The 26,523-nt window shown below is 40.0% G+C and overlaps 3 protein-coding genes across 6 annotated transcripts; 2 read left to right on the top strand and 1 right to left on the bottom strand.

Moving 5' to 3' along the window:
• The first annotated feature begins 154 nt into the window (after positions 1–154).
• Positions 155–7,755, top strand: LOC136430568 (coiled-coil domain-containing protein 172-like). Of its 2 annotated transcripts, none has more exons than XM_066421297.1 (11): positions 155–385; positions 507–592; positions 1,859–1,975; positions 2,310–2,475; positions 2,859–2,960; positions 4,203–4,305; positions 4,562–4,691; positions 4,806–4,947; positions 5,174–5,283; positions 5,830–5,960; positions 6,229–7,755. In XM_066421297.1, exons 1-11 carry the CDS (start codon positions 307–309, stop codon positions 6,263–6,265), a joined length of 1,203 nt encoding a protein of 400 aa, XP_066277394.1. In that variant the 5' UTR covers positions 155–306; the 3' UTR covers positions 6,266–7,755. The 2 variants fall into 2 exon arrangements, with proteins under 2 accessions (XP_066277394.1, XP_066277395.1); XM_066421298.1 differs by having other exon boundaries at positions 5,833–5,960.
• On the bottom strand, positions 6,442–16,678 carry LOC136430564 (docking protein 2-like). 3 transcript variants are annotated; one of them, XM_066421291.1, is made up of 8 exons: positions 16,511–16,678; positions 12,826–13,270; positions 12,374–12,530; positions 11,847–12,006; positions 11,255–11,381; positions 11,022–11,084; positions 10,314–10,412; positions 6,442–9,854 (listed from the first exon to the last, which is right to left on the bottom strand). In XM_066421291.1, exons 1-8 carry the CDS (start codon positions 16,565–16,567, stop codon positions 9,094–9,096), a joined length of 1,869 nt encoding a protein of 622 aa, XP_066277388.1. In that variant the 5' UTR covers positions 16,568–16,678; the 3' UTR covers positions 6,442–9,093. The 3 variants fall into 3 exon arrangements, with proteins under 3 accessions (XP_066277388.1, XP_066277387.1, XP_066277389.1); XM_066421290.1 differs by having other exon boundaries at positions 10,314–10,424; XM_066421292.1 differs by lacking the exon at positions 11,022–11,084 and having other exon boundaries at positions 10,314–10,424.
• Positions 16,679–16,897: 219 nt separating this feature from the next.
• LOC136430571 (probable ATP-dependent RNA helicase DDX41) lies at positions 16,898–26,523 on the top strand. Its single transcript, XM_066421301.1, has 16 exons — positions 16,898–17,113; positions 17,366–17,455; positions 17,853–18,012; positions 18,386–18,460; positions 18,963–19,023; positions 19,370–19,487; positions 19,668–19,759; positions 21,689–21,842; positions 22,207–22,270; positions 22,559–22,631; positions 22,879–23,041; positions 23,452–23,655; positions 24,261–24,357; positions 24,777–24,933; positions 25,290–25,465; positions 25,934–26,523. The coding sequence occupies exons 1-16, from the start codon at positions 17,057–17,059 to the stop codon at positions 26,068–26,070; spliced, it is 1,878 nt and encodes a 625-aa protein (XP_066277398.1). The 5' UTR covers positions 16,898–17,056; the 3' UTR covers positions 26,071–26,523.

Below are 26,523 nucleotides of genomic sequence, written 5' to 3' on the forward strand. Positions count from 1 at the left end.
TCTCTGAGCTGCGATTGGTCGGAATCGTTTGCTTTTTCCCGCCACGGGTATTTACATATGGTGGGGTCAAAATATTGCGTTCTGATTGGTTAAAAACGACGTCACCTTTTCCTGGTAAAAGGTGAGTCACCGGGCTGTGATTGGGCGATTTATTATACCACGTGATATAAGGCAGACGACATGATTTCCCGCCATCTTTAAATCTTGTTCTTTTTGGACACAGCAGACGAAAACACTGGGATGTTTTTGCTTTATCGCAGCTCCTCGCTTTTTTTAAAATCAACATTTCTCCCAAAGTAGCACATTATGAGTCTGAATGTCTTATTCGAGCAGATACTGCATTCGGAGCAGCGTGCTCAGGAGCGAAGGAACCTTTTGAACGACGGTATTAAAAGTTCGTCAGAAAATCTTGGCCAAAAATCACGTTAGAAATCTTCTTGTCAACGTAAACGTTTGCCGAAAGTCTATTACGTTTTCCGTTCACACAAGTTTTGCAATTGTTTCAGTGAAAAGCGAGATTGCGAAGTGCCAACAGAAAGTCCTTGAGACCAGAGATGAGCAGAACTCTCTGCAAGGCAAGCTTGTGGTCAAGGTCAGTATTAAATATATCAGTCTGTTTGCAGAACTTTGTGCATGAACTGGGATGAACTCAGTCATTTTCGACATTTCTAGCTGGCCGAGGCTATTGATAGGACTTTCCTGTCAATAAATGTTTTTCACATCCTCTCAATAATAAATGTTGGGCGACAGGAATACGTAAGTCTTTAGAGGAGAGCGCCTGGTTTGCTTTCTTATGGCATCTGATCTTCCAATTTCACATAATACAAATACTTAACAAATTGTTAGTTCCATTGGACAGCGGATAAAAGACATTTACTTCCAAACGTTTCTGAAAGAAATACATAACGACAACAAAGGCGGGGCTGCCAAAAATAAGTTAAGAACATATAGATTATTTAAAACTATATATAATGAAGAAAAATATCTAAGTAATGCAAATATGAGGGACAGGAATGCAGTCACAAAACTAAGAATCAGCTGCCATAAACTACATATTGAAACGGGAAGACATACCCGCACTCCTCTAGAACAACGATTATGTAAACATTGTACTTTGAATAGAATAGAAGACGAATGTCATTTTGTAGTAGAATGTGGATTATATACGAAAGAAAGAAATGAACTGTATAACTATAAGCTTGTAGAAAACCTATTTCCATACTTCACACATTTAAGTACTGTACAAAAATTCATATTCCTAATGCGACTAGACAAACCTTCCATTGAAAAACACGTCTGTTCTTTTATTTCTACTATAACAGAAAAGCGAGGAGAAGTAGAATTTATCTAATAATAGTCATATTCTTTTGTATCCGTTAACTGTACTTGTTATTTGTTTTGTTGCGACCTGTACTTAGCCAAGTGTGGCAGAAATGTGCAATAAAGGTCTTCATTCAATAAAATGGTTTGCACTACTGACAGGATATTCCGTTCAGTCCATTTCTTTGTACTTTTGACAGGATAACTTCCAATAGCTATCACCCAAGGGAGTTTTGTTTTGTTTTTTAGCTTCTCTGTTAGTGTTTCTGCAGTGTATTTTCAGTATGTTCTGCCAGAGGGCTCAATGTAGTTTCCGAATGTTCTGCCAGGGGGTGCTTTATACTATCTGCCCTGTACATACAAATTTTCTCCCTCTGGCATCCCAACAACAGATAGATGGGAAGAGTACATTGGATAGTTTGTAAATACCAAATTGAATACACACATGGGCTTTCTAGGCCATAAGTGTTCTGACGTTTCAAGAAACCTTAATGATCCTTAATACAAACTTGAAGACTTTTGTAACTTTACAATACAGTTGCAGCAGCTTGCAGAGGAAGAGCTGCAGCTCAAGTGGCTGGAAACCCGAGAAGCCATCTTGATGGAGCAGAAACAGAAACTTATGAAGGAGAAAGAGGGACATGAAAAGCTACTGGTAACTATTGTAAACTTTAGACAAATGTAAAAATCAAGTTGCAGCCTAAACCTTTGCACAAGTTGTGTTTTCTATTTCTTCAAAATACAATCTGGTAAGGTATGTACAGTAACAGCTAGTTATGATGATGTGCCCCCATCTTAAGTCGAAATGTAATACTACATCATTGATAACTTATAGAAATAACAATAATGTGTCTCTTTTAGCAAAGAATTTCAAAGGTAGCTACAGACCGTTGACAGGTTGTGACTTTTGCCAAATTGTATTCATTCATGCACCTGAAAGCCTATTATCTTTGCGTCAAGAACTTGCCAACATGATGTTTTGTTTTTAGCAAGAAGTCAGGAAAGAAGAAGCTGAGGAGAGAGAAACATTCTTGTCTGAGTTGAAGGAATTTGGGGTGGCTTATGACTTAAGTGGTGATGGACATGTCAACAGGGAAGAGTCAGCCAAGAAAGAACAACAGACATTGAAAATGAAGGAGCTACAACTAGAAAATGGTATGCTACATTATTCAAGGAGTAAGATAAGAAAGAAAAATTGTACAGTTCTTGGTGGCAAACGTGCTAGATGTCAGCACATCGGCAACCAAATCCGTAGTGTGTTTTTTGGCAGACTTTTAGACAGAATAGCCAAAGAGGCTCAGTGGGCATCACTCCACCGCCAGGGAAGGTCAGGTAAAGTGCTTTTCTCAAGGGCGCAATGTAAGGGCATGGTGAGCATCGAACCCAGGACCAATTGGTTCTGAGTCCAACACTCTAACCATTGCGCCATACATATGCCGTAAGATAAGAAAGTTTTGAGGATATTAAAAAGTCATTTTTTAGGTGCAAATAGTGGGTGATTCTTTTCCACACCAATCAGTATTTGACTTTTTATTCAGAGCTTTCTTCTTACACTGAGCACAAGAGAAAGATTGAAGAAGTGGAGAGAGAGAAGAAAAGAGCTGAAGAAGAGGTTGCATCACTCAGGCAAAAGCACAGTCGTAAGTTTACTGGACAGCTGTTAATTAAAACTTTGCAACAATTATCACTCCTGATGTTAATCACATTGAATACACAGGGCACTCAGGCTTTAATGTTCATTCAAAGATCATACAGTCAAACCTGTATAAGCGGTCACCTTTGCATAGCGGCCACCTGCCCATAGTGGTCACTTTTTGTCGGTCCCTTGGATTTTTCCCATTGACATAAGCATTAAGAATTAGGCTATAGCGGCCACCTGTCCAACGCGGTCGCGGCCAGACAATTTTCGGTCCCGCGAGTACAGTAACACTGCCGATTACGGTCACGGCGTGCCGGTAGAAGCCGCATCGCCACCGCACGCCGGGTTCAAAATCTTCATTTTTTCACGCAGTTATCAAATTTATGCGGCCTCAGCTGGATAGGATCATAATAAAGAAAACCAGAATGTTTTATCTTTGTTAGAAAATCCATGGTTTGAAGCGAAGTCAAGTATAGTTTTCTTCACATGGCTTGCGTTTGTACATCGTGGTAAAATTGACAACTTCTGTGCATTTCGACTGGACAAATATTACGGCAGCCTTTTGGAAAATATCACTGCAAAGTATCACTGAGGATAATTACTAAACCAAAAGCTTCAAAATGAATGTGGATAATACTACTATGATGTAAAATTTGGGCTGTTGCAATTTTCTGAAAAGACAAAAAGCCTTCAAAAGAGCGACCTTCTTCTGAGTACCCTATTAGCATAATGGTAGATGCTGATCAACACAAGCCACAACAAGAGACTGAGGAAAATTGTCGCCACGATTTTATGTTTGAAAAAGGTCGAAAACGAACAGTAAGTGACAACTGAGCAACATGTATTTTGTTCTTAACTAACTAGGAGTAAAAGAACAACAATCGAACTTCTAAAATGTGCCTTACCTGTTTACATGTGTACTGTACGGTGAATAAATGTATCTCAGTGGGTACTGAAAATATGTGTCACTCGTGGTCAATTAATCGACATTTTCTCCATAGCGGCCACCTGTTCTTAGCGGCCAGTTTTGGCCAGTCCCTTGAGTGACCGCTATAGACAGGTTTGACTGTATTTGACTTATGGCATGACAGCAATGAATATCAAATGACTAGGATAGTCATGATAACCATTACAGGTGATTAACATTTGCTGGAGTCTGTGTTACTATCCATTGTTGATATTGCTAATACATTTAGTTATCCCCTTGACTTCTGCATGAAGATGTTGTAAACTTCCACTTCAGGCCTCGCTCAAGTACTGAAGGAACATCATAAGAGAACAGCTGATCTAGAACTGAATAAGGAGGAGTTGTCTCAGGCACCAGATATGGACCCAGAGTTCTTAAGGTAGGGCATGCGTGATATGTGATGGGTACTCGATACAAAGAGAGAAAGGCAGAACTCTATGCTCACTGAGATTATGACAAACTCGTGCCATTTGGAGTTTGAGTAAAAGGCTGTGACAACAAATTTTTGTGTAACAGTCTTTCGAATACTAGCATGTTTTAAAAATTGTTAGTCCACCAGATGCAATTCTAGGAAACTTAAGTTAAATGAATACATGGAAGTTTGTGGCAATGTTTGCAGTGTTTACCTTTTGCAGACATAAGGATGAACTGCAGGTGTGTAAGGATGACAGCATGGAGGCGGTGTGCAGCGCCCTCCGACAGGAGCTAAGAAAACTGCAGCAACTGAAAATCAAGAAACAACTGGAGAAAAGAGAGCAGGAAAAGGTTTTTCACTATAATGTATTGCATTCACAACTTTTCAAAGCAGAATGATAAGTACCATAGTTTTCAGTGATCAGTTAAAAAAATACTTTTTACACCTCGTCTTTCTTGCTATAGGCAATGCTAGCAGAAGCTGTTAAGATAGACAGCACAGGAGACATCCCACCAGCGTTGTCCTCATCCTGGAACAATGATGAACATCCAGACAGTGACTGGACTATGGATGATGACATGCAAAAGTCTGAATCCACCCAGAAGAGTAAGGGCTTAACCCTCTGTGGCCAAACTTTTGGCTGGTCAGATTATAAAAATTCTATACAGCTGACATATAACTTTGTTCATGTTCATTTGCCACAAGTTGAGGAATGGATAAATAGACATGTAGATTGTATTTTCTTCTTTCAACTTGCAATGTGATGTGCATTTGCCATCTTGCAAGTTTCTATCAAAAACCAGTATGCTGGTGCCTTTTTTTCTTACTATAGGGGCAGCATCATCAAGAGCTGTACCCAACAGAAGACCACAGATGACAACAAGACAGAAGCCAAACCTAGGAAAATTGACTAGGAACATCAAAGAAATGAAAGCCACTGAGGTGATTTAGTCTACTTCCTCTATAGAATACAACACAGGGTATTCCGTATCACCCGAGGTACCAGGCTGACTGCGGGAGGGCTAGGACCAAGGGTGATTCGGAATACACCATCATGTTATATTCTATCTATGTCATACCCACCCGAGAAAACACACGTTTCAATACGTAATGCGCCAGAAGAAAAGTTGAAAGAGAAAAGTTGGTGTCTGGAGAAAAGTTGGTGTCCTCGAACAAAAAGTTGTAACAGCTGCACATTTCAACGATCTAATCCTGAGTATTCAAATTTTCGATAGCGGCGCACTCGAAATGCATTCTAAATATTCTATGGAATTCCTTGTGGTTACACTCCAAGTTATCACCCGGTCCGCAACACCCGTATTGAACGTTTTTGCGGCCCAGGTATGACATAACTTACATAAGTCATTTTACGATGTGCACATCAGCTGAATTCAAACTGCAGGTTGCTAAGTGGCGATATAGAAAATAGAAAACAAAAATCATACTCTTCTTGCACAGACAATGTACTAAAAGCATGAATCTTCACAGCAGACCAGGGCACCTCCAAGGACTCAGCCTCGCAGGTCTACCCTTGGCCAAGGCGCTAGCATACTCCAGGGACAGAACAGTGATGAGGCAGAGAGGCAGGGACCAGTCACAAGACAGCCAGGGTTACTCAGGTGAAACATTTAAGAGCCAGGCTTTAAGGCATGTTGTTATATTAGTTCTTTCTGACAGATCACAAATCAAGTACAACTCACTCACTCACTGTATTTGTACAAGTCTTTAATTGGGAAAATGTTTGTGGACTTTTTCTAAAAGATTTTTTTGTGTAGATGAAGTTTTTCCTATTGCATGGACAGATACATAATTTATGCATCTTAACCTTATAGCATTTTAAAGGTATAGATAATGACGTGTGAATGATACTGTATGTTTTCTCCCTAGATTGCCAGCAGCAACAAAAAGAGTCCGCTTTCGCTGAAGGATAGAGCGATCACTGAAATCAGAAAAAGTGGCCTGTCCTTTGATCTACATGTACTATATCATATAACAACGAAAGCTTACTTAAGAATTTATGGTTAATGAATATATACGGTTGTAATAATTGACAGTACAGTATGTAGGTGATTGCACAAATCAAACCAGACAACAAGAAAGTAGATATCTCTGAATATATTGCATTTGTTTGCCTCATTAACATAAAATCTACAGCTGGATTCTTGATAAGTATGAAATACATTTCATGTTTCATCTTTTCTCTACGATCGGTTCAAGAATATTCTTTTGTTACATGGATTTTCTTGCATAATTTGACATTTCTCCCTGGTGAATGCTTAGGCCACATCAATTAATTTCCTTGGTTCTCAGATATTTTGAGGTAAAGGCATAGAAAACAGACATTATAAAAGCAAGAGGCAAGCATGAAAACTTGAATATGACTGTATTCAATGAGTGCATAAACCTATTAATCAAGGTTTGCTTTTGTCATGTTTTTCTTGTTAAAAATAATCATATTTCTATAAAAAAACAAGAGCCAACAAATCTAACTGGTGTGGCCTAACATTCTGGCCATATAAAGTTTCTGAGTAGACTACACTGCAGCAGCAAGATGGTTGAAATGTTCAGAGACTTTCACCTATTTCTTTAACAATTTGTTGCAATACTCCATCATCATTCTACTTTCTGGGGTTGCATGCAGAATATATGATAAGTTATCCTTTGAAATTACCTAGTACATGTACATTCAATCCCATACAACTGACCACCTCTACATAAGGACCACCAGGCCAACCCAATGTGAACACTTTTTGGTGGTCCCTAAGATAATTTTCCCATTTTCACATAAGCATTAAGAATCATACCTATAGTGACCCACATGTCCATATAAACCAGATTTTATCTGCCCTCTGCGTGAGTAGTCTTCTTGGGCAGTTTTGACTGGATACTGTATTTCATGATGTAATGTCCTTTCCAGTTCCTCACAACATATATTGTTACAGTAGCATATAATGACAGTACAACTCAGCATTTGGCCCTTGTAACTCATACTGGTAAGACTCACATGAAATGTAAGTCACAGCTAAGAATAGGACTTGTCACATTATCTACAATGTGAGTTGTACAGAATGTCATGAAGTTCAAAATATGGCATACCATAGCTGTGTTGGTTATTGCTCATAAGAAACTGTAAATCTTGAAATATTTGCTGTGGTTTTATTCTCGGTCTAAGCGGTTCATCTCCACTTTGAATATGTGTTTCTGTGCTAATTTGTTTTGACTGCAAATTTAAAACACCACAAAAATATCCTTTCCACTTCTAGCGCAAAATTAAATCTCTGCAAAATTGAACTTACAATGTTTTCTGTGTTATGTGCAACCACACCAAAGTAACCAAGCTTCCACCTTTAATTATATCATAAGTTGTCAAATAGCTTCTCTGGGGTTTGAATTACAACTGTACCATCGATACTTCTTTCCATGTTTCTCCTTGTTTTCATTCAAATAATTTACATGATTTAATGACAGCCATGCATTATACTTTCTAGCTATACCTTTAAATTTGCCATTGATTAACAATTTAGTTTACTATTTTTACACAGCAATACTACGGTCCATTGTATGAACAGCTCTTTTTAATGTTACCGGTATACGAGATTTTCAACAACATTTATTGAAAATACCTTTACATCCCCTCAAAGTATAATATGTCATCTATGATTTTCAAATCACAGTTACATGTTAGTAACCTTAAAATACCATAACCTTTGAAGAACAGTACGATAAAATGTAAAAATCTATTTTTTACCATTTACTTAAAGGCACCCGGAGCATTTTATGAGCTTGAAACTTGAATAAAATAACTCAAATTTATAGTAATTCCTACACATAGTAAGTTTCAATAACACTACACCATTACATATCGACATTAAAGGAGCAAAGATACGATGTCATTGTGTGGTGAGAAAATCCAAGCCCTAATAGACTGATCCTGACTGTCCATCACAATTAGCGGTTCAACCAATGAGAGGGTGACTGCATGTCCGTCAAATATTTGCATTTTTATGTTTTAATTTTGCATTTCTACGTTTTGACAGAGGTGGGCGGGGCTATGGTATCGGTCTTTTTACACTAGGCACGTGAAACTAAAAGATCACCATGTAGCTTATTTTTGTGCTGCTTTTAAGCACTTTTGATAAGAAATCCGCACGCAAATGTGGTAAACAGTGGCATTCAATGTCAATTTCATAAACATTACAGCAACTAGAATATTTCCAGTTTTCAAGCCTCATAAAATGCTCTGGGTGCCTTTAAATGGCAATAAATTGCTATGATTTGAAAAATACAAAAGTCATGTAGTATCCTCCTCACATGACATAACAAATCATTGCCTATCTAATAGATTTCTTCTGGAATATTTCTGTTTGATTTCATCTCTAAAATATCATACTAAAATTCAATAGCACATTCTAAACCACTAAATGAGATATAATTATAAAATTCATAATTAAGCAGGGATGTAGAGTATAAGACCTTGTAGGACTCATTCATAGATATCAATGGTATCTTAGTGCATTTCTACTTTTTGGCCGATGCCTCAGAGGTGGATCTCCAAACACAAATACTTTCTATTTGTAGATACATTCTTTGATATGTATGCAAATGAATTCCTTACTAGTGCCATATGAAGGACAGTATACTAAGAGGCCTGTGGGCTACAGCAGAATTATCTAATTGATCACTAAACCAAACCTTAAGATTTCCTCAATTTTCCCAATAAGGAATAAGAAACCTTGTCTCGTAAACCTCGAACTACTTTGGTGCAAACTGCTCTGTCGGCACTTCATCATAAATGTGCCTTTCTGTAGTCAGCCCAGGGGAATAAGGCCCTTCTAGTACATGGTAGACTGGGCCCTCTGAGTCCTTGAATGAGGGTCCTGATATTGCATTCTCCAGACGATCATAAGTCTCTTCTGGCTCCTCCTGGTAAGATGGGACTGTGCTGTACAGCGCACCGTATTCCCCATCTCCTGCCACGACTGGCTGGTTCTTCTTTCCTTCGGGGCCGAAATCCAGGCTGTCGTAGGAGCCATCATCTTCAGACTGCATCTTGTTAAACCTTGAAATCAGTCCTGATATCTCTTTAGGAGGCTCTTCGTACGGGGATACTGCAGCCGGTTTCCTGGCTTTGGGAGCGTGTCGGGGCACAGGAGGAGGTGGCGCAGGTGGCTTCTTGGCTGGCTTTGTAATCATTGCTGTATCCTCGTAAACCCCATCATCATCCTCAAAGCCCGGTGGCCTGTGCGAGTGGACCTCTGTTGGTTCGTTATAGTCCTCGCTGTCTTCGCCAACAGTCGGTGGCTCGTCGTAAATGTGATCTACTTTCTTCTTAGCTCTCGGAGCGACCGGCGGTGGTTTGGACTTTTTGGGTACGACGGGCACGTGGTAGTCCTCAGTCTTAGGGTCAAACGTGGCAGAAGCGAGCTCGCTTTCTTTCACTGATCTTCCCTGCTGCTTCCATGCTTGCATCCTCATTTCCGCCTCAGAGTACTCGGGTTCCTCCCTTCCAACAGCTAAAGTAGTGCAGCAAAAACAGAATTATTCATCAAAAACAGAATCATTGTACTTATCAACAGCTTACATGTACGCAAAATAACAGTTACTCAGCAATATGATTTTGGAAAAAAATCCCTCAATTAAAATCCATTACCAGGATGTATAACCTTCATTGAAGCTTACATGTAATTATAGCGTGTTTAGCAACAGTTTTAAAAGGCAGGAATTCTGCCACGATAAAACAAGTAAGCTTTAACCGAAAATGAAAAAAGGGCAATAATTACAGTCTAACTTGCAGTCCGGACTTATGCACCTTGTACCTACTGTACAAAGCCGGCGTGCCTTAATCTAGGCGGTTTATAGCTTATGCGAAACAAACAAATGCTACAGCAGAGTAACTTTATTGCGGTGCCAAGTAAATTCAAGAACATCACACTGTCCTGAATCACAGAGACAATAGGCAGAAGTACACACACCTGCTTTGACATCATCAAGTTCTGCATAGTAGTCACCTAGTGGTTCATACAAATCTGACTCAGGAACTTCAGCCTTCTGAGACAGCCTGGGTTTCACTTCTGCAACTGGAACTAACCAGCCATTTCAGTCAGCAAAATTTCAATCTACTTTATACAGAGCTATCAATGTAGCCTTTTGTCTTTGATCCAGAAAAAATATCACATCATACACTACAAGTAAGAGTTATGGACAAAAAATCATCACTTTAATGTACCTAGAAATATACAGTAACAAAGCCATTACAAGAGAGCTACGTTAACTATTGCAAGCGCTGGCACCCTGGATAGCAAGTCAAATCCAACTACTGGCCATGGGAAGAGCAATTCCCCTCATGCCAAGTCAGCACCTTGTCTATTGGCCTGTGTTTCATACTCTTAATGCGTTAGCACTGGCCAGTCAATCAGATACTACCCTTGCTGTTGTTGGTTGCCAGCAAATCTCTTTGCCTCCTGACTAAAGGCGGCGACGTGCACATGATTGGCTGGTTACTTGCCTTCCAACTACAGGATGGGGAGTATTTGATTGGCCGACAGTTGGCCAGCGCTGATGTAGTAAGTTGTAAGGAACGCAGGCCAGTGCACCGGGGCTGTTGCTTGATACATGTACATACAAACCACCGGCCTGGCATAAGAGCATGAGGAACAGAAATGGAAGAGGAAGGTGCATACCTGGTTTATTGACTTGTTGATAACCTTTAAAACTTTCCCCTCCATCACTTATTGGTCTTGGTGCTGTGTAGATTTAGTGGATGGGTGACAATTTGCAATTATGTGCAGCAAACAGAAATCAAAAATGAATTTGGTAATCAACATGGCAAGCAAGGACCATAGAGTGATGATACTGAAGCTGCCAAACAATATCAAGGTCATTTGTGACATAAAAAAGCAGGTTGGTAACATACGTAGAGCTTGGGGCGGCCTCTTTGACATCTCCTGTAGCCCAGTTGACTGGGGCCTGCTGTAGTTTCTTGGAGGTAACGTTGGATCCCTTTTGAGATTTTCTCCTGACTCTTTCCTCTGACTGGGAGCCTATATCATTGTGGCACGGAGAAAATTATCTTTTTTTTCTCCATTACTTTGATATCTCAGAATAGAAACAAAGGTTGAATACAAGAAGTTGACAATGAAAGTTAACCTGTAAAATACATTGCAAGGGTAATATCATTTATTTTCCACACAGTTTTATGGGGAAAAGAACCTATTACTTATTTAGTTACCAAATTTGGCAGTATTCCAGTCTCCTACAGGTAAAATGATCCACTACATTTGGCTCATGACCTTACAGATATACAGTCAAACCTGTACAAGTGACCACCTCTACATACGGACCCCTGGCCATAGTGACCACTTCTTGGTGCTCCCTTATATGATTTTTTCCATAGGCACAATCATTAAAAATCCTGGCCATAGTGACCACCTGTCCACATTTCATTGGTCTGACCCTGAGTGGTCTTCTTGGGGAGTTTTGACTGTAATTCTGTTAATGTTGCCTACCTGTGATATGTCCATTGTGATTGACGCCCTCCCTTTGACGAAGGCATCCACGTTGCTGAAGATACTGTTTCCCTCAGAGGTGGCAAACTCAAACTTGCCCTCCCCACTGGCACACTTTCTGCCAGCTTCAAGGGAGAACTGAGTCTTGTCTCGGCCATATCTTCAAAGTAAAAGAAGAAGACAAGACAGTCGTTTTCATGTAGACATCCCAATCAGAGTCCCTGTCAGCAGAGATTGTGATCAGGATGTCCGCCAGTACAATCCGCGATTTTACCAGCGAAGATTCAGATTGGAGTCACTTTGTTTTAAACGCAGTCAAAACATTTCAATTTCGATTCATGTCACTTAAGATCAATGGATTAAATTGAAACTCAGGATTTATAAATGGGAGACCACCCTAAAAGTCTGATTGCAATGTCTAGCTATAGAACCAGCTATTCTGCCAGATAAACTGCAATCTCTACCCTGACATATGCAAGGATGCAGCAAACACACAGACGAGGACCTGAAGGAAAGACATGACCCACCTGCGCAGGTATTTGTATGGCCAGCTGTACAGGTCCTGGTTGGTCCGTCGATCCTGCAGTGTCAGGCAGGTGGGGTTCACCTGTAACAGGTAGGGTCCGTCCAGCCCACAATGCTGCGCTGCCTCTGTCAGACGCACTATCACCTGGTAGGACAGGCCTTCAAAAAGAGAAGTAGATTTGTATGTTAACTTTTGAATCAATGTTTGTCAAAGTATACAGTCAAAGCCAGTCGAGAAGATCACTCAGCTCTTAATGAAACTTTTAATATTGAAAAAGATTTGAACTTATTTCGAAATCAAATAATCATTACTGCTCCCACTTCTTCTTCCTTTACAACAATGCCTACCGTACAGTGAAGAAATGAAGGACACTGCCACTTGCTGTAAAATTATAATCATTATGAATGTATGTTACCCTATAAATGCCCCCCCTTCATATAACAATGTTCTTACATTGTTGTGTATCATAGATGACATTGTCAGCCATGCCACTGTACTCTGGAGCTGTGGCTCCTTCGGGGGGCTCCGTGGCTCTGTACGGTGGAGGCTGTGGCATCTGTGGGGGGCTGTATGGGGGTGGTGCCGCTGCGCTGCTGTCAAGAACATTGGGAGAGTTCCCACCAAAAACTGCCTTGCATAGCTTCAAATACCAATTGTTGAGCTCCTTTTCTTTCTCCGCAGCAAAGGAAAGAGTCTTGTCTGGAAAGACGATGTCAATGACGTTGGGTTGGGATTTGTGCTCAGTGCTGGGGGTGATGGCAACACAATCCTTGAGCGGGATGATCTTAGCCCCTTTCTGACCCTTCTTGGCTTGGTCCATGCTTTCAAACTGTAGCAGTCGGACCACACCACTGCCGCTGGTGGGGTACAGCAAGAAGTAACGCTTGCTCCAGGTTTTCTGAAAAACACAGTAAATAATTTCTTTTAATTGCTATTTGGACCTGAATAGCCTATTTTGTAAAAGACAATCACATATGATTACAGTAATTAAATAGGCAATACACAATGTACAAACATGACAGACCAGACATACATGTACTTTGTTTTCTATATATGAGAGATACAAATATGCATTTTTGGCATTCAGAGTTCGAAATGATACCCAACAGCAAACTGCAATTTTGCTGAACAATTGTTGAGGTTACAGAAAGACATCTGAACAAAACAAACTTGCAACTTCACATGCACTGAGTCGAGAAAGAAATGTAGGCTTTGTGTTGTGAGTCACATATGTTTGTATTGGCCCAGCTTTTCCCACCCACAATTTAGCCATTTCCTTGTCCAGAAGTTGTCAACTAAAACACCAAGACATGCAAAAATTGTTTGCATTTGCTGCTGTGATGATTGTATCAAACAAACAAAAAAATCACTTCCTTAATATCATCATGTCAAAAAATTGAAAGACAATGTTCTTGGGAAATGAAGAAAAACTGTCCAAAACTTGGGGAAGAGACAATTTGTGGAAAAAATATCAAGACAAGTTGTCAAGTCATTGCTGCTTTTTTCCGGATGGGTTCTCTCAGTATATGTAGTATTGTCAGTGTCAGGTAGTCTTGCTACTCTACTTTCTAGCCGTTTGTTAATTTGCATAAGAAATGATCCTTAAGGGCTACTTCCTGTTCCTTCTGGCATCTTTAATTCTTGTCACAAGATAAGGATCAGGAAATCATGATATTGCAATGATCTCAAAAACAACTTTCCTGATCCCGTGTGATAAAATGAAGCAAACACAATGTTTTCAAGAATCTTCAAGGCTTACAAAATGAGAAATTAAATGACTGAGGGTCTGTAAGGGGAACCTGGCAAGGCTTAACAGTCAATAAAGGAAGACTGGAACACTGAATCAAAAATAGAAGCACATGCCCATATACATTACGAGAGATTTGAGTATCTTGCTTGATAAAACTATGCTGCAAACAGCGACATAACTGGACTCTCCATTGTGACAATCTGGCATTCCACTACGCAATACGGAACATTTTTTAGGCTAACAAATTAGGTGCTACATAGAATTAAAGCAACCCATTACACTGACTCTACTGAAAAATTTACCAATGATGCTTAATGTTGCATTTGACGAACGCCAGCTATGATTAACGGTGATCTAAAATAGCTTAAATTGTTACGCCTCACAAATAAAAGGCATGCAGACCCTCACGACTGCTGAAGAATACTGTCAGTCGACACAGTATGTGGCTTTTAGACATGCAAAGTTGTCACGACATGTACACGGGTCACACTCTGAAAAAACACCATTTCCTCCAGTGTCAGACTTTGACCTTCCACCATTCATAGACAGGGAAGACATGGGACGTCAAACAAACTTAATGATTTTTCAACAGTCACATACTTAAGAAATGGAGGTACATTGTAATTCCTTTATATATAGTTATTTATGACTGTCTCCTCCATGCATAAACAAACTGGAAGAATGTTTAACAAAGACATTTTGACTGAGTAGTACATGCGTCAAGGCTGTGTCTTTGTTGGAGGATGCCATACATGACTGAATCCACAAACCAATGGCAATAAACAAAGTACATGTAGTCGCTAAATAATAATACTTGCTAGTAAGCACTTATTTCTTGTAGTCATTGCCAACTATAAGACACTGCTATTGACATGATAGTTTTCATATTTAAGTTCTGTAAAACTTGCGATTCTTTTATAAGAATTTTGTAATTCATACATTTAAGATGGCCTATGGAATAGGAACAAATCTATCATCTACTTCCTGTTTGTTTCTGTCTTAAAAGTGGGTCAAAATATGCGTCAATTCAGTAACGTTAATACTTATCATTCTTAACAAGCATATACCAAGATTGCTTCTTTTCATGCAGAACCATCCATAATGCAGCCAAGTACACAGTAAACTTTGATGTTACGGCTTTTATTTACGGAATTTAATCTTTCATCTTCAAAGAGATCTAGATAAGCGCTTGGAAAAGCACAAAATGTTCAGCACACAAAGTTGTGATTAGCAGTGTGCACAGTGGAGAAAAATTAACCTTTATAGCCATTACTAAGAGGGCATCAACATATATAACGTTACCTCATAAGAACCTCCTCTAGATACCTTTTAGTACTCAACAGTTTCCTACATCACCAATGCCCCAACTTCATTTTTGTTAAACCAGTTACTGTAAATTGTGATATAGTACAGGTGTTTTGATATAATGTTCACAAATTTTGTCGTGACCTCTCACCACAGAATCATCAGACCTCAAACATAAGCTCTGTCTCTTGCATTGCATTACTTACTACGGTTGTTTGAACTAAAGAACACTGCAAACTTTTTAAAGATTCTAAAGGTGCAATGAAAGTTCAGTGCTGCAAACTTAAATGAATTCACCAGTATGTTTGAGTTACTGACATATTGGACACTCAAGTAGACAAAGTCAAATATGCCAGCATTTCAGTCTGTTGCAGCATGAACTTTGCTCACCACACACTGTCACTGGAAGATTGACATACTAGACAACGTTATACTCAGATGTTTACACCTCTTGAAAGCTGTATTTTTGCCGTGTCAATAAAGTACATCGTATTGTTGATTTCATGGTTCAAATAGAGAATACAAAGAGTTTAGTCTTTGTAGAGCCAATACCATGCCAAGGGTCAAAGAATCCCAAATACACCTTGACAGTCAAATTCTCTCTACAGAATCATGTGATAATTTGTCTGTTTGTCTCTTGTGAATGCAACTTGTGAATACAAAAGGAAATAACTCAGAAAAAAATAAACAAAGCATTTGTTAGTACTCATTTTTCCATTACTAGTTGGATAAACTTTCATAAAGCTTTGATTTCTCAGCTATGTCACTCTGATTTTGCACAAAGTCTAAGAATATTAGCTGCTTAGCATATTTGTCCCAAAAGTGCCAAGAAAAATCAACAACAGGCGATTCAATGCAAAATTGACGTTTAAAATGGCTTCCAGAACTATTATTACGAACAGACACCGCCCATAAAACAACGACAAGTCAACTGCAAAACGACAGAAAGTCAACATGGCCACAACGACTGGTAACTGGCAGTCCCAGGTACAAGTTCACACCCGGAAGTAACAACCAATCTAACGTCTGAAACCACAAAACTAAAAACAGCTAAAAATGCAGAAACAAGCACTTAAAACTCACTTTGAGTGCCTTCTGTGAAGGCACGGAGAGGTACCCTCCCATCATGGGCCCCTCCATGGCTGGAAATCGGGGATTTCACGTGATAATTTGGGACAAAACCTTGAGGAAATGATTCATACTAGCTCAACCACTAGTGGTGCTGAAACTTTCAACAACTTCTGATCCTGCTGGAATGGTCCAAACTAGAGAACTATGGGGGTCAAAATTTATTTTAGATATCTATAAGTTATGAGATTTCATCACCCATAGTGTGAAAAGTATACTATTCTACATCATTTTACTGTATTGACTATAACTGTCACAATGTTTGTAAAATGAATAAGAATTCGTGAGTTTTATATCATTTTTCAACTTTTATCAACTTATTGATCGTTTAGACCGTCCCGGGATCGTAATGCATTGCGGGATAGAGGTCACGGGTCAAATTTTACAAAGCGTCGATCTTCGGTTTGTTTTCACGTCATTTTGACGTTTTCTGTGTCAATTAAGTGCGTTATCTGCACCGTTTTAGAGTTTCCAAGTCTTCTAGAAATACATTGAGTCACAATGAGCACAGAGGGGAAAAGAAAAGATCGAGAAAGAGACGAAGACAAGTATTCAAAGGTAAGAAGTTGTATGGGGAGGGGGGCGGTCGTGTTGCGTTTGCTCCCTTCCACTAAAAACTATAACATGAAACAGAAAATTATTTACTCGGTCAATTCAGTCCCTTCCTACAACGCTAAGTAACGTTAGATGTCTTCTGTGTTTCAAGTAGCCTGTATGTTTTGTTCATGTCGTCAGTACTATGTATTTTCGGTGTATGAAAATTTTGTTATGAAGAAAATAATATTTTATGCCCTTCTTGTGCTTTGACAGCGGCAGAGACGTAAGAGCAGCAGTGAGAGTGAGTCAGATGATGACAAATATGTGCCGTATGTACCAGTCAAGGAGAGGAGGAAACAGCAGGTAACATTTTTTTACCTCAATGAATTTGTTTCTTTATAGTATGTTTGCTGATAGCATAACTTGAGAAGTTGTGGATGATATTTAAATATATTTGGAATGGGGGTAGGTGTTGACCAACCAGGGGTCAAATTTAATTATGGCATTTGCATAGTCAATGAGAAACCTTTAGAATATATCAGTCGGAAAGGTTAACATCATTTGGCAAAGGTATGGGGTCATGGAACTCTATTTGTGTATACTGTGAATGTCTGAGTGGTAGTGGCCTTTTTTGTCATGCAAGGTTTTTTTTAATTCTCATAAGAGTCATTTTACAGAATGCAGTTGTAACACCAGAGGCTTCCAACAGTTTGGACCATACCTTAACCAATTACTCATTATCATCTGCTGTCCTATCCAGCTGGAGAAGGTACAGAAGTACCTACAGAGCAGGACTGTAGTGAAGGGGCAGGAGGAAGAGAAAGAAGAGGAAAACCAGGAAGTACAAGAAGTCACAGCAGGGCCCAAGTCCAACGTCAGCCTCCTGGACCAGCATAGTGAACTCAAGAAGAAGGCAGAAGGTATCCAAACTCAGACATAGTTTTGGATGTGCAGTATTAAACAGCTATTTCCTGTACTTATTGTCCAAATGTTAACATGTTTTGAGTGAAAAGAATTGAGTACTTTCATTTTGGATAATTTTCTTTTTGATGTAGTTTATTTTTCTTTGACAGTATGTATGTCAACAGTATCCCGGCCTGCATTTTGATATCTTGATGATACGGTAAAAGTATTGATAGCACAATCTGTAATTTATCTATACATATCGCATATGTATACATCCTTGTCAAGTTGATAATTCAGTCATCAGTAATTTTTGTTTAAGATTATGGTTTGTGTATTTCAGTAGGATGTGAAGAGTCTATGGTCATGTTTTTCCAACATCTCCTGTAGCTAAGAAAGAGACAGCTGTAGACAAGCAGCTGGCAGAAGAAGAGAAGATCTTGGAGAGTGTTGCTCAGGCACAGGGTGGGTATCCAATGATGATAGATGTATGTCATGTCTGTAAAGAAAACTTTTAAAACAGAATAACTTGATATAACTTGATAGTAGAAACATGTGGTCTGTATGTATGTGTCCACAGCTATAAAGTCAAATACATGTACCTCTATTTGACTGACGGCTGCCAACATCCAACATTTACTGTAGATATTGATTCCCAGATTCAAGAATGACCAGTGTGAACTAGAATTCGGTTTAATATGGTAGCTGATAATATAGTCAAAAGTATCCAATACTGTCATCAATTTAAAGTAATACATATGACTATATCCATGATATGTATGAACCTGTACAAAACATGTGAAAGGTAATATGTCATTTAGTCTGCACTTTCAGAGAAAGGATTCGAAAAGAGAAAAATATGGATTATTACATTAATGATAAATCATTACATAAGATGTTCCTGCCCTTTCATCTGCGTATGATACTCATTTTGTAAAAGCTGACACATGTCTTCTTTCATTTGCAGTCCTTGCCTCTGTGAAGGAAATTGCCAAGGGCATTACTTATGAAGCCTCCATGAGGACCAGGTATGAAAATGATGTTGGTCTTCATGTGTTCTTCACTTTGTCATCCCTTCTTGTATAAATACAAAAAAGACAAAAAGTTGTTATGACTGTAGCATAAATGTTGGTTGGACCATGGATGGTTTGCTGTTTTACCTTTCTAATAAGATAATTACATTAAATCAGCATGTCCCGGTGGCGCAAGCGGTAACGCAACCCCGCTGCCTAGTAATCTGGATTAAAGCCGTAGCGAAGCCACATTGCACTGCTACTAGTGACTTGAAAAAGCAATATGCTTCACCTCAATTGAGGATGACTGCTTTACCTTAGCTTTATCAATTTTCTCATGTTTTGATCCCCTTACCCCAAGTTGGACCCCACCACGCCACATCCTTCAGATGCCGGAGAGCCGCCATGACAGGGTGCGGAAGAAACTACACATCCTGGTGGAGGGGGACGAGATTCCGCCACCCATCAAATCATTCAAGGTACTAGTATATCATTCTGGAAAAGTGAAATGATTTAAACTAGTGCCAAAAATTTGTTCCTTTGAAAAGTCCCTGGAATGATTTTTGTTGGTCAAGATACGTCGTAAGGGACTCCTATGACTGCTGTATATAATGTTGAAAGAAAATTAACTGAATCGTTGTCTTCCTTTTTTTATCCAGGAGATGAAGTTTCCCCGGGCTGTCATCCATGCCCTGAAAAAGCGGGGTATCCACCACCCTACACCTATTCAGATCCAGGGCCTTCCTGCTATGTAAGTACATGTATGACAACAGTTCAGAGACCTCACACCCCAATTTAAAAGTTTAATTATGCAAATGACTTACACATTTACATAATCTATGTCGAGATGTGTACATCTTTAACTAACGTACACATGTCACAAGTATGAAATTCTCATCATTTACCACCAAATAGTTTAGATGCATACACTTAAAGCCTATAAGTATCTTGAAAGTGCTTTTTATTGTCATTGTCATTTATTGTCACAACATTGCATAGGTTGTTACCAATTCTAAGGGGTGTCATCGGCTTGGACAATTGTGTATATCAGATATTATAATATTTCAAAATTGTGTTCCATTTCTATCTCAACCCACTGTGACTTAACACAGTTTTTGCCCCCCCTCCCCCACAGTTAGGCATCGCCTTCACAGGATCGGGGAAGACTCTGGTGTTCTGTCTGCCCATGATCATGTTCATGTTTTTGTTGCCCCCCCCCCCCCCCCCCTCCCCCCACAGTTTGTCAGGTAGAGACATGATAGGCATCGCCTTCACAGGATCGGAGAAGACTCTGGTGTTCTGTCTGCCCATGATCATGTTCATGTTTTTGTTGCCCCCCCCCCCCCTCCCCCCACAGTTTGTCAGGTAGAGACATGATAGGCATCGCCTTCACAGGATCGGGGAAGACTCTGGTGTTCTGTCTGCCCATGATCTAATCTCCAAGCAGATCCACGCCGGGCGCGAAAATCGTAGTATGCTAGCCAGAGAAGGTCCAGTCAGCCAGAGAGGGTTCATCAGCCCGGCAGGGATCTGCCCTTAGTCGGACCTGAACAAGGTTATTAACCGGCACGAGGAGGGGCAACCTTTTGAGGAAGGTGCCTCTACTCCTCGTGCCTGCTTAACTCCAACATGAAAATTGGCAGGGATTATTGTTTTACAACCCCGAATCTGGGACGAACCCGGCCGGCCGCGCCATTTCACAGCAGGAGTGTTTCCCCTCACGCGGGAACACACCGCATCACAACGCATCAAAGCAAAGGTATCGACATACAGACTTTCCTGTTAGACAAATTTGCACCATTAGTTTCTAGCTTAATGTTAAACCATAATTGATTAAAATGTCGTTTTATTTATGTGAATGCTTGGTGTGTCTTTTTTTTAACCACAACTTGGAATCTGCTTTTGGCCATTCTTTCACGCTTGGATGCGGTGCAAAACCACGCCGAAACACCGCCATCTTTCAGTGTCTTTGTATCTTTTTGAGAGTCAGATTCTCGCGTCTATATTCAGTTCAGTAAAACCCGAGTCTTGTCGTTTGTCATGTCTTGAGTTATGGCAGAAGCCATGGCGTCGTCCGGTGGATCGAGAAGTCTCTACAACGTCCTTACTTGGTCGCTGATTAGCGCTCGTAACGATGAGACGATCGAAACAAGTTTTGTTTCACGGCAGACACAGCGGAATGCAATTTGGTAGCACAGGGATTTCCCCTTGCCCGTCGCAATCCCAACAAATTCATCTTTACTCTCCAGACATGCTAGAATGGCATCAAGTTGAGTCTCCATAATTTCAAACTCCCAGATAGCACGGAAATTACGGCGGACTCTTTCAGTCCACCAGCGCTTGCTTGCTTCCATTGTTATCTGGAATTCAAACCTGCCGGGTAACTGTGAGACAGCGCGCAGCTGACCCATGATGGGCGCCGGGCTTTGAACGCCGGCACAATTCGCACCTTCTTTCTAAGCGCAGTTTGACTGCGGGGAGATTAGGTAACAATTGCGTGTTAATAACCTTGTTCAGGTCCGACTAAGGGCAGATCCCTGCCGGGCTGATGAACCCTCTCTGGCTGACTGGACCTTCTCTGGCTAGCATAAGTACTACGATTTTCGCGCCCGGCGTGGATCTGCTTGGAGATTACCCATGATCATGTTCATGTTTTTGTTGTCCCCCCCTCCCCCCACAGTTTGTCAGGTAGAGACATGATAGGCATCGCCTTCACAGGATCGGGGAAGACTCTGGTGTTCTGTCTGCCCATGATCATGTTCAGCCTGGAGCAGGAGAAACGTCTGCCCTTCACCAAGAACGAGGGGCCGTACAGCCTCATCATCTGTCCTTCTGTAAGCCTTTCGTCATGTTTCCTTGCCTGAAGTATGCATTGTTCTACCATGTATGGTTGTCACATACAATTTATGTAACTCACAAATATGTAGGTAAGTATTAAGCTAGAATCACACTGTCAAGGACCTTTGGCCAAATTTTTGCTTACTTGTACCTCTGACAGGACAATATTTCTGAATGCCACTTACACCAAAATGATTCACAGTGTCATGCATTGCTTTAGATATTCTTTTTTTGAGCATCTTTGTTTAATTGTAACAAGATAGCTTGATACACAGTTGTGAAACATTTCCATGTCACAAATTTGTTTCTTGTATCAACGTTACTGAGACATATATAGAGTAAATTTTGCCTGTATTCCAGAGAGAGCTTGCAAGACAAACCCACCAGTTCATCACACACGTGGGCAAATATCAGGAAGCTGATGGTGAGGACATATTTATAAACCTTTGTTTGTTTGTATTTTTGCTTGGCTCTTCATTTTCTCATATCACTGAGAACTTGTTGTTGAAAGAACAAAACATTGTTTACATTGATATGTTATGTTTTCGTTGTACTCTACGTTTATGTTGATCTTGCTGATAGTTTATCATATTTGAACTGTCAATTTATACACTAACAATAGATATGTGTAAATACTGTATTGGTTGAGTGCCCAAATCTGTCTAAAACCTGACATCTCATTGTAATAATCATCACCTTCCGTGTCCTTTAGGAATGCCTGCCATGAGGACCATGCTGTGTATCGGTGGAGAGTCTGCCAAGGATCAGTTTGAGCAGTCAAAAAGGTCAGTTTTGTTGAGCACAGGATAAATGCTGGCCTAGATCTAAGGAAATCAAGTCAGTACATGACAAAATGAAACCAAAAGTCTTTGCCCTCATCTTAGGTAAGACTATGTTTGTTTTACAATACAAGTGATAACGTTCATTAGCTTGTCTTTCTTCAATATAAGAGATGTGATATTAACAGGGTACATCATACACTTAAGTCATTAAATTTGTGATTATATGATGTATATTTGATGACTCCCTCAGAGGTGTACACATGATGGTGGCCACCCCCGGTAGACTCATGGACATGCTGAACAAGAAGGCGTTCAACCTGGACACGTGCCGTTACCTGGTTCTAGATGAGGCTGACAGGATGATCGACATGGGCTTCGAGGAGGACATCAGGACCATCTTCTCCTACTTCAAGGTCAGGCACAGCTAGAGGTCACAGGTGTTCTTTGGGAATATAAGTGGTGTCAAGACTTGAGTAGCAAAAATACATGTAAATTTAAGCAAAAACAAGGAGCATTGTAAAGTTAAACAGTTCAAATTTATACTAGAGAAGGTTTAGATGAAAGCATATGTAGTAAGAAGACAGGATTGTTCCAGACCTAAAAAGTCAAAAGATGATGGTGATGACTACTGTTAAGATTAGCCTGTACATTTGAAGAGAAAACCTAATGTATAGTAATTTTTTCAGTGTTCACCTTTTAGGTAATTCTCAGTTGCTAAAGCTGTAAATTACAGTTATTATAGTAGAAGCAGTTTTTGAGTACAGCAAAAAATAAACAAAAGGATATGTTAGGATCATTACATCTGCTCTGTTCTGTGTTCCAGGGCCAGAGACAAACCCTGTTGTTCAGTGCCACCATGCCCAAGAAGATCCAGAACTTTGCTCGGACGGCCCTGGTGAAGCCCGTGACGGTGAACGTGGGGCGGGCAGGGGCGGCGAGTCTGGACGTCATCCAGGAGGTGGAGTACGTGAAACAGGAGGCCAAGATCGTGTACCTGCTGGAGTGTCTACAGAAGACTTCCCCTCCGGTGAGCCTGTGTGTTACATGGCAGGGATTTACATACATTACCGTGTAATACACACACTTTTGTACTGTAAATGTTGAAATAGTTATGGTGGTTTTATTTTCGTTGTTTTCTTGGTGCCTCTCCAATGCAGTATCATGCTGCAAACTTGAAAACCATGAAACGATGCCATGTACATGGCTGGGATTCACATACAATAATACTTGTACTGTAAGTCTTGAAATAGTTGCAATAGTTTTATTTTTGCTATTTTCTAGGTGCCTCTCCGCCATAATATCATGCTGCAAACTTGAAAACCATGAAAACCTCCTTTCCACTCCTAACACAGAGTTAAATCCCTGCAAAGTTAAATGACTTTACAGTACAATAAATTATTTGCAACATGTCAGGGGCAGAGCTGGTTGAAAATTCTCAGTGCATTTCTTAGGGTTTTTGGCAATACCTCAGGGGCATGGTGTATATGGTAGTAAAGAACATTGCTGCATTTGATATAGGAAATAAAGCTGTTTTTGTACTCAACATGATAGAAATGGATCTACGGCGTGTATTGTTTCTTGCATGTGGATATTTCAGTATAGGTGGTGCTGATATTGATATGCTTATCTCAGGTGTTGATCTTTGCGGAGAAGAAGGCAGATGTTGATGACATCCACGAGTACCTGCTGCTAAAGGGGGTGGAGGCTGTGGCCATTCACGGGGGCAAAGGTTAGAGTTGTCTTCAATTATTTTTATGTTGATGCAGGCCATTTGATTCATTGTTTGAGGTGGCAGTCAGCAGAATATCGAGCTGTTGCATGTGTATAGATGCTTTGTTGTTTGACATGAAGGATTTGATTCAAAGAATATACAAGAACAATCTTTTTTTAATTCTGTGATGAAACAAGGCATGATAAGATTTTAAGGTTTTGGCTCTTCCATTCTAATGAAAGAAGTGGGGTCAATAATAACTTGATTCATGGGGAGATGGTACTACATGTGTATGAAATGAAAGGGGGAGGAGAAGCAAAAAAAAGGACTGCGCTCCCTGATGTTTTTGATGTGACCTCTACTACAGTGTCTGTGGTGTCCAGCTGCTCCAGCATTTTCTGATTCCAAAAATATATGTTGCATTCTTTCACTTTTAGACCAAGAAGAAAGAACTCGTGCCATAGAAGCTTTCCGTGAGGGAAAGAAGGACGTTTTGGTGGCAACTGATGTGGCGTCCAAGGGGCTTGACTTCCCCGATATCCAACATGTTATCAACTTCGACATGCCAGAGGATATCGAAAACTATGTCCACAGGTAGGCATGCACAAGAGAGCCTCCTAGAGACATTGTGTGAAACTGCATCACAGAACTGCTGATATCAACTTTTTTGGCATACACCACACTTTTTATTACTACACATGATAAATAATATACAATGTAATCTAGAAGAATACATTAACTACAAATAACTGGCTTTGATTTAGTCTATATGGCTATAGTAAGAAGGACAGATATCTTAAGATTTTACTTTGAACTCTTATAATTTAGTGTAGCAACATACATTTGTTGTACCAAGATTGGGATACAGGGCATACAGGATACAGGAAAACTGTAGATGAAGAACTTTGGCAGTACAGTTCAGTGAAGTTGTGTGCGTTTGTGTGGTCCAGGATTGGTCGTACCGGGCGCTGCGGGAAGACCGGCATCGCCACGACCTTCATCAACAAGGCGTGCGATGAGTCAGTCCTGCTGGACCTGAAACACCTGCTGCTGGAGGCCAAGCAGAAGATCCCACCTGTCCTCGAGACACTGGAGTCTGAGAGCGAGAAATACCTGGAGCTCAGGGGTACGGCTCTTTTTGTTGAAAGAAAAGAATCTTTTCAGAGAGTGAAATCTCCTTTGTGTTGGTCACATAAGGTCAGTTTGCTTCAAGAAGGCCAAAGTGCCAGATAATATGTGAAGGTTAAAAAAAGTAAAACAACACCATGAGCTTCACTTGAAAGTTCCTTTGTGTTGGTAGAAGTCATTCTGTATCAAAGCTGAAATGTAATTTCCAACACAAAGAAATTAAACTTACCCTTGGATTGCTAATTCCTTGACAAAGACTGGAGCTGATCAGTAAAAAATATGGGTAAGTCCAATTTTCGGTGTTGGAAATTACAGTTCAACTTTGATAGAGGACACCATAAGCTATTCAGACATCTACAGAAGTCACACACCCTAAGCTATTCAGATATCTACAGAACTCAAAGTTTTCTTAGTGTACGTCCCTTACTTTTCAAAACATTGTTCTTAATTTCTTTCACATTTTTAGGGGAGAGAGGCTGTGCATACTGTGGAGGTTTGGGCCATCGTATCACCGACTGTCCCAAACTGGAGGCCATGCAGAACAAACAGGCCAGCAACATCGGGCGCAGGGACTACCTGGCACACAACGCAGCAGACTACTGAGACTACTGCATGTTACCCGGGTGGAATTCACCAGGCATTGTTTCCTCACAGTATAGTTGTAAAACTATATACCAATATATATGTAAAACCAAGTCATCATTAATGAGGACTGCACAATGTTGTGAAATGCTGTAAAGATAGTTGACAACTGATTGCATGAGATGCTGAAGGACATTTAGGCAATGTCACTGTTGTAAGATATATCTGTTTTATATAAGTTAGGCATGGAGTAGTGTTCATCAGATAGAATCTTATTTTCAATAATCGATATAGGACATTGGTCAATATAGATGCAATGTCAAACCAATGCATACTAAATGTTGTCCCAGAAAACTGCTTAGCTGATGATCTTTTAAATGGAGTCAACGGCTTGTGTAAAATGATGATGAATCTGTGTGATCTCTCACTTGACTACACTGTAAATGTAAAGAAATAAACATTTAACACTTGAAA

The sequence above is a fragment of the Branchiostoma lanceolatum genome, chromosome 3 (genome assembly GCF_035083965.1).
Source record: "Branchiostoma lanceolatum isolate klBraLanc5 chromosome 3, klBraLanc5.hap2, whole genome shotgun sequence".
NCBI lineage: Eukaryota > Metazoa > Chordata > Leptocardii > Amphioxiformes > Branchiostomatidae > Branchiostoma > Branchiostoma lanceolatum.